The 8,297-nt window shown below is 41.2% G+C and overlaps 1 protein-coding gene across 1 annotated transcript; it reads left to right on the forward strand.

The window, feature by feature from the left end:
• The first annotated feature begins 327 nt into the window (after positions 1-327).
• LOC307038954 (uncharacterized protein) lies at positions 328-7,818 on the forward strand. The gene is made up of 4 exons (XM_079680623.1): positions 328-427; positions 525-1,936; positions 3,122-3,132; positions 5,340-7,818. The coding sequence occupies exons 1-4, from the start codon at positions 354-356 to the stop codon at positions 6,858-6,860; spliced, it is 3,018 nt and encodes a 1,005-aa protein (XP_079536749.1). The 5' UTR covers positions 328-353; the 3' UTR covers positions 6,861-7,818.
• Positions 7,819-8,297: the final 479 nt, after the last annotated feature.

Genomic DNA, 8,297 nt, shown 5'->3' on the forward strand with positions numbered 1-8,297 from the left:
TGAATATGTTAGTCTTCATAGTAACCATTTCATTCGTAAGACATTATTAGAAAAACGAGATTGAGGGCATTTAGAGGATGTATTGGCTGTGTGTTTTATCACAAAGTGTATGTGGATGACTTCAATTCAACAACATCCAAAGTCGAGGAAAATTACTCCACAACAGTTTTTACACGTCACCAATGCACAAAGGTCTCACCTTAAGCAATACATCATGTTTAAATGATGAACCTTTGGTCCATCTCGGTTAATAGTTAACCATGTCATTAAAAGTGCTCTGAATAAGTTGCACCCTTTGCATGGTTCATCTGAAAGATAAACCAAGAAGAGTGTTTCACTTGGCTGGACGGACGATGAGATTTACCTTGGCAGAGAACTCACAACCACTGAGAGAGGACTGGAGGAAAAAAGTCAACACAACGACAATGTAAGTTTTACGCTACGAAAGTCAGAAACAACCGTTTACTTTATAAATGATAAACTAAGAGAATAACTGATTTACAATGTGCCTGCTTCATTTTCAGCATTTTGCAACACACAATGGCGTCCATATCAGAGGAGGATCTCTCCTGTCCGGTCTGTCATGACGTCTTTAAAGATCCAGTTGTCCTGACATGTAGCCACAGCTTCTGTAAAGCCTGTTTGAATAACTGGTGGAAAGGACAACAAACAAACGAGTGTCCAGTTTGTAAGAGAAAGTCATCAAGGAGTGATCCTCCTCATAACCTGGTGTTAAAGAACCTGTGTGAGAGTTTCTTAGTGAAGAGAGATCAGAAAGTTTCAGCTGGGTCTGAGACTTTCTGCCGTCTGCACTTTGAGAAACTCAAACTCTTCTGTCTTGACCATCAGCAGCCAGTGTGTCTCGTCTGCAGAGATTCAAAAATACACACCAACCACAGATTCAGACCCATTGAGGAAATCACAAAGGATCTCAAGAAGGAGCTCCAGAAGTCTCTGCAGCCCTTTCAGGAGAAACTGAAGCTCTTTGAAGAAGTTAAAGTGAAGTTTGATCAAACAGCAGGACACATGAGGGTCCAGGCTCAACACACAGAGACGCAGCTTAAGGAGCAGTTCAAGAAACTTCACCAGTTTCTAGAAGAGGAAGAGGAGGCCAGGATGGCTGCACTGAGGGAGGAAGAGGAGCAGAAGAGGAGGATGATGGAGGACAAGATGGAGGCTGTGAGCAGAGAGATAGCAGCTCTTTCACACACAGTCAGAGCCACAGAGGAGGAGCTGAGAGCTGAAGACGTCTCCTTCCTGCACAGCTACAAGGCTGCAGTGGAGAGGCTGCAGCGCCCCCTGCTGGAGGATCCACAGCTGCCCTCAGGAGCTCTGATAGACCAGGCCAAACACCTGGGCAACCTCAGCTTTATTATCTGGGACAAGCTAATGGATTTGGTCGCCTACACTCCTGTGATTTTGGACCCAAACACTGCTGGTTCAGAACTCATCCTGTCTGAAGATCTGACCAGTGTGAGACTAGGAGGAGAGAGACAGAAACTTCCTGATAATCCAGAGAGGTTTCATAAATACTACTACTCAGTCCTGGGCTCTGAGGGCTTTAACTCAGGGACTCACAGCTGGGATGTTGAAGTTGGAGGCAGTGCATGCTGGTTTCTAGGTGTAGCCACAGAGTCCATCAAAAGGAAAGGGATAGCAACGTATGGATTATGGAGAATTGGATTGTCTAATGGAAAATACAAAATATTCTCCCCATCAACAGAACCAAACGATCTCCCAGTGCCAACGAAGCTCCAGAGGGTCAGAGTGCATCTGGACTGGGACAGAGGAGAGTTGTCGTTCTCTGATCCTGACACTAACACACACATACTCACCTTCAGACACACTTTCACTGAGAGGATGTTTCCATACATTAGCAATAAGGATAAAACCCCTATAAAGATTTTACCAGAAGCGGATCAGGACAAGGCTGATGGTTGGTAGCAAACATATAGGGCCTAAAAGTAAAGAATCTTGTAATTCAATCTACTTTAATAGATAGATAGATAGATACTTTATTCATCCCAAATTGGAAGAACAGAAACTGATTTTTTATAGTCATTCTCTCGTACTTTTTTGTGATGCATGTGGAAAAAAATTCTCTACAGAACGTGGAATGGAGACTAGCTGCCAGTGGTGTAAAGTAACTAAGTACATTTACTCATGTACTGTAACTATTTACTTTACTTGAGTATTTCAGGTTTCTGCTACTCTGTACTTCTACTCCCCTACATGTATGTAATACCTTTAGTTACTTCACAGATGTGGATGAATGATGTGAAATATAATCAAGTGTTTAGTTCCACCTGGAGTAAATCCACAAGCTACCCTGCAGTATACAAAGTCATTCAAACTAGCTGCACCTTTACCAGCTTTGAGAACACTTTCATGATCAATCATTATAAAACATATCATATCTATTATTCTGAAATGGACCAATCTGCACAATGACTACTTTTACTGTCTTTCACTATATTTTGATGAGAATACTTTTCTACTTTCACTTGAGTAACATTTTGAATGCAGGACTTTTACTGTAACAGAGTATTCCTACACTCTGGTACTTCTACTTTTACTCAAGTACAAGACCTGAGTACTTCTACTTTTACTCAAGTACAAGATCTGAGTACTTCTACTTTTACTCAAGTACAAGACCTGAGTACTTCTACTTTTACTCAAGTACAATATCTGAGTACTTTTTCCACCTCTGCTAAAAGTGTTTTTTTTCTGCTTCCTCTCTTTCTCCGTTAAAAACATGCTAATTGGGAGTGCCACAGGGCTCTATACTGGGGCCTCTGCTGTTCAGTTTATATATCAATTATCTCCCATTAGTTTGTGATGAAGTAAAAAAATGCACATGTATGCTGACAACACGATCATGTACACTGATGGAGGATGTTGAACATGTCGCCAAAAAACAATGTATCCACAGTTTGGAGTTAATGGATAAATCTGTACCCCTCTGAACTGCTATCTGCTATTTCCATTACAGCCATAAATCATTGGCTTATTTTCGCAGCTGATTTAAAATGTGCAGAGACTTTCACTCTTTTTAATTATTCAAGTGTTTTAAAGAAAATATAATGGGATGTTGTAGTTGTACTTATATGTGTATGTGCAGGTCTTTGTAAAGTATGTTGATGTGGCTTTGATCAGTCCGTATAATTCTTAAATGTCATGAAGACTATTTACTGTTAGTAGCGTGTCTTGATTGTTATGTGTGTACCTGCAGACATAAAATAATCTGTGATAAATCTTCTCTGCACTTTAAAAAAATGATTGTTTGATTTGATTAATGCTCCTTGATTAATTAAGACCAACAATCCTAATAACAGAAGGAGCCAACCTTGGTTTGTTGTTCAATAAATATTTTCTAAGTTGTACTAAACAGTGCTTATTTTAAATATGTGTTGGTCAGTTTATGGAAAACTTGTTTTGACGGCAGAAGTTGTTTTGTTTGAATACAAGCACTTTTTTAAATTGGGGGTATGTGTGTTGTGTGTGTCTGTGCGTGTGTGTGTGTTTAGTGTAAGTCATCATGTAGTGTTTTAGCCTCGACCTGCATCACTGTGATGTCAGCAGGAGGTTTATTAGATATGATTGATCACCACACAGCTGAGCGGTTGTTTTGAACACACACACACACACACACACACACACACACACACACACACACACACACACACACACACACACACACACACACACACACACACACACACACACACACACACACACACACACACACACACACACACACACACACACACACAGGTAGGAAAAGGATATTGTGCTATTTATGTCCGCTTACCTCAGACTGTTGAATCACTCTTTCACACATCTCTGTGTGTGTTTGTGTGTTTTATCTGATCTGTCTGCACCAACACCTGGTCTGCCTCATGTGAAAGCCCCTCCTTAGTTTCTCACCTGCTGAGCCCAGAGTAAAATGCTTTTGTGTGCACAAGCTAGAGGGAGACAGCAAACACCAGTGTGATTTTGGTGACAGTACGACTATCTTGGACAAAGTTATAGTGGGGGTTCTGCACCACCTGTTCTGCTGAGCATGGGCTGTAGAGAACCGTGCAGATCTTCCATATTGATCAGGATTAGCTTTGTCAAAAAAAAGAAAAGAACATTAACTGTGTGAGAGAGGCACAGATACAATAACAATATTACATTTAATTTGAGGGCACCTTTCAAAACATTCAATGTCACCTTACAATACACAAATACATAAAATATGAGTGGCATTACAATACAAACATGTGTTGCATAGAAAACCACAGAGGAACATTAGATTCTAAGGAGCAATTCAAGTGAGTAAAGCCAGTTTGAACTAATTATTCGTGAGGCTTGATTTGGAATAACACAGTGTCTGACTATATGATATACGTATGTGACATCATTACATGTAATGTTTTACGTATTTCGTGGTTATCAAGTATCAGAAACTTAAACAACAAAGAATGTTTATAAAATTATACTATAATGACAAAACACATCTTATCCTTTCAGCATGTATTCTGTAGGAATAAAACATAAAAACACTGAAGTATATTCCAATACAAAAAATGCTACAGATTTGTAAATGTTCCTTAAGTTGAGCCTCCTCAGAAGTGTATGCACGTTATCTACTCAGCCGTTTGCTGTTAAATCTGACGGGAAATATATCGGTCAATAGAGAGAAAGTAAATCATTTATTTTGTTCTTCCACTTAAAAAAATAGACAAACAGTAGAGTTCAGGAGCTGAAAATATGCCTCATGCAGTCTTTTAAAAATAAACCTCATCTTGTAACTTACATAAACCACAGTGAATGGTCGTTTGCGGTTTTTTTATTGAAGAATAAGGTGATCACTTGATCGGGCATGTTTCTATGAAGGCTGTGGTTCTTTCAGTGGAAGAGGGAAAAGAGCAATGTGGCCTTTTAACAGAATATGTACGAACAAGACTGCACTTCAACCTGAGGGCATGCAACAAATACCTGGCTGGATTCAAACAAGGTGGGTTGTCATTTCAAAGTACAACTCGTAGGGTGTTAGCTTTTATGAGCACCACATCATGTGAGAATATTGAACCTGGACTGTGACGGTTGAAGCAAATGCTCCACCCACTGCATGACTCACCTAAGGCAAACAAGGATTAACAGCAGTTTCGTTCTCAGACAAAGACAGAGAGATTTACCTTCGAAGTAAACTTCAGTTCACAAAGGGAAAACTGGACAACTTTCATTGGATTCACACTGAATGTAAGTTTATTACTACTAAAGAGACACTTAACTTTAGAGAAAACTTCCATACTTACAGTGCTTGAACTCTTGCTGTCCTATTTCCTTTTCAGCATTTTGCAAACACAATGGCGTCCATATCAGAGGAGGATCTCTCCTGTCCGGTCTGCCATGACGTCTTTAATGATCCAGTTGTCCTGACATGTAGCCACAGCTTCTGTAGAGCCTGTTTGATGGAATGGTGGAAAGGAAAACAAACACTTGAGTGTCCAGTTTGTAAGAGAAAATCAAGGAAAAAACCACCTAGTAACCTGGTGTTGAAGAACCTGTGTGAGACGTTCTTAGTGAAGAGAGATCAGAACGTTTCAGCCGGGTCTCACTGCAGTCTGCACTTTGAGAAACTCAGACTCTTCTGTCTGGACCATCAGCAGCCAGTGTGTCTCGTCTGCAGAGATTCAAAAATACATACCAACCACAGATTCAGACCCATTGAGGAAATCACAAAGGATCTCAAGAAGGAGCTCCAGAAAGCTCTGCAGCCCTTTCAGGAGAAACTGAAGCTCTTTGAAGAAGTTAAAGTGAAGTTTGATCAAACAGCAGGACACATGAAGGTCCAGGCTCAACACACAGAGACGCAGATTAAGGAGCAGTTCAAGAAGCTTCACCAGTTTCTAGAAGAGGAAGAGGAGGCCAGGATGGCTGCACTGAGGGAGGAAGAGGAGCAGAAGAGGAGGATGATGGAGGAGAAGATGGAGGCTGTGAGCAGAGAGATAGCAGCTCTTTCACTCACAGTCAGAGCCACAGAGAAGGAGCTGAGAGCTGAAGACGTCTCCTTCCTGCTCAACTACAAGGCTGCAGTGGAGAGGCTGCAGCGCCCCCTGCTGGAGGCTCCACAGCTGCCCTCAGGAGCTCTGATAGACCAGGCCAAACACCTGGGCAACCTCAGCTTCAACATCTGGAGCAAGATGAAGGACATGGTGTCATACTCTCCTCTCATCCTGGACCCAAATACTGCTCATCCACAACTCATCCTGTCTGAAGATCTGACCAGAGTGAGACTGAGAGGAGAGAGACAGAAACTTCCTGATAATCCAGAGAGGTTTGATAATTACATCTCTGTCCTGGGCTCTGAGGGCTTTAACTCAGGGACTCACAGCTGGGATGTCCAGGTTACAGACAGTACATTCTGGTATCTTGGTGTGTCAGCAGAGTCTGTCCAGAGGAAGGGAATCATACGGTCTGCATTATGGAGAATAGGTTTCTTAAAAGGGAAATACTCAGCATGTTCACCACCAGCTCCACCCACTCCTCTCAGCCTGAAGAAGGAGCTCCAGAGGGTCAGAGTGAATCTGGACTGGAACAGAGGAAAGGTGTCGTTCTCTGATCCTGACACAAACACACACATACACACATTCACACACACTTTCACTGAGAGGCTGTTTCCATACATTTGCAACAGAGATAAATTCCCAATACATATTTTACCAGAGGTGGATAAGGTTGACGACGATGAGGAGGACAGCGAAGAGGAAGAGGAAGACGAAGACGAAAATGAAGACGAAGATGAAGACGAAGACGAAGACGATTACGGTGACGATTACGAGGACATTAACTACCATTTTAATTACAAGTAAAAGTCCTTCTTTCTGGGATAAATATTTCACTCCACATTAGTTCTTTCCTGGAAATGAGAGAATGTGTCTGCACTGTGTCACTGTCTTCCAGATGTATTGCTAAGTGTAAGATAAAGTGAATCTTCTTTGGCCTGTATCCAAGTTATGTGAAGTTGTGGAGATGCACTGTATTGTGTCTTTCAGGGTAATTCCAGGTTATTGCAATTTATTTTTGATCAGTAATTTCTAATAGTTATAAACGACATTGACTTCCTCCAAATGATTGAGACCTTGGAAAATGGCATGACAATTCATAGAAGTTTTAAAGTAGGCTACACTTTAACCACATTGTCCAAACTACCTTATATGAATGTAACATCCTAAGTGATAACACCAGTCTCAATAATAACCCCTCAATGCAAAGTTAAACCATGACGTTGTGTAAATGGAGGTTAACAATAAACACTTTGGCTAATTTTGCTATTGTGTCAGCTCAAACAATGGGTAATTTCCAAATACAAATGTGCTGATTTGTTATAGATTGAACCACCATAAACATAATTGTCTGTGTATGATGTGATATTGCAATTTCTAATAGTTTCAGAAGCTATATACTGTCCTAAGAAATGTTGTCATAAATGCTGGGATAAGAGTGGTGAAAAAAAAAGCATTTAGAGCTACAGACGCAGAATCAGCACTTTGGGAACAGGGCTGAAACAGAGGGGATTATGGGTAATGCTGCAATGATCTGTTTGGTTTTTCAGACAAACAGAGACAGGTTCTGTATATATCTGAGACCTGTGATATACTGTTGAAAATAGTTTAATAGGGGACCTTTAAAGTTCCAAAAGTTCATGTAAGCTACATACAGAATTGCCCAAATCAGAATCTTACGATGCACTGATTTATAGTTAGCGATGCATTCATGTATTCAACGCTTTAACGTTGCTTTTAATAAAGGACAAGCCTATTTGTATGACTTTTTGTTTGCTTTATAATAATAATAATAATAAATGGGATTTATAAAGCGCTTTTCTAGACCCAAAGACGCTTTACATTATGAGTCAGGTCGACAAACAAAACAAGAACAAAAACAAAAACACAAACAAAAACAAAAACAAAAAACAAAACAAAAACAGAAAAGCAGTCAGGAGGATGTTGGTTCAGAGGGGGGAGGGGCGGGTTTAAGGATAAGCAGAGTTGAAGAGGTGGGTTTTGAGACGGGACTGGAACAGGGTGAGGGAATCAGACTCACGGAGGTCTTGGGGGAGGGAGTTCCAGAGCTTCGGGGCTGCCACAGAGAAGGCTCTGTCCCCGAAGCTCCGGAGTTTGGCCTTGGGGATTGAGAGCAAACCGGCTGAGGTGGATCTGAGGGACTGGGGTGGTTGGTAGAGGATGAGGAGGTCAGTGAGGTAGGGGGGGGGGGGCAGATGGTGGAGGGCTTTATAGGTGAGGACC

The sequence above is a fragment of the Notothenia rossii genome (genome assembly GCF_949606895.1).
Source record: "Notothenia rossii genome assembly, chromosome: 5".
In the NCBI taxonomy this organism is placed as follows: domain Eukaryota; kingdom Metazoa; phylum Chordata; class Actinopteri; order Perciformes; family Nototheniidae; genus Notothenia; species Notothenia rossii.

What these genes read in the sequence shown, in the direction of transcription:
- LOC307038954 (XM_079680623.1), top strand. Translation starts at nt 354, where the DNA reads ATGAGATTTACCTTGGCAGAGAACTCACAACCACTGAGAGAGGACTGG. An exon ending in AAAGTCAACACAACGACAAT is followed by an intron (nt 428 to 524) that starts GTAAGTTTTACG and finishes CTTCATTTTCAG; the next exon opens with CATTTTGCAACACACAATGG.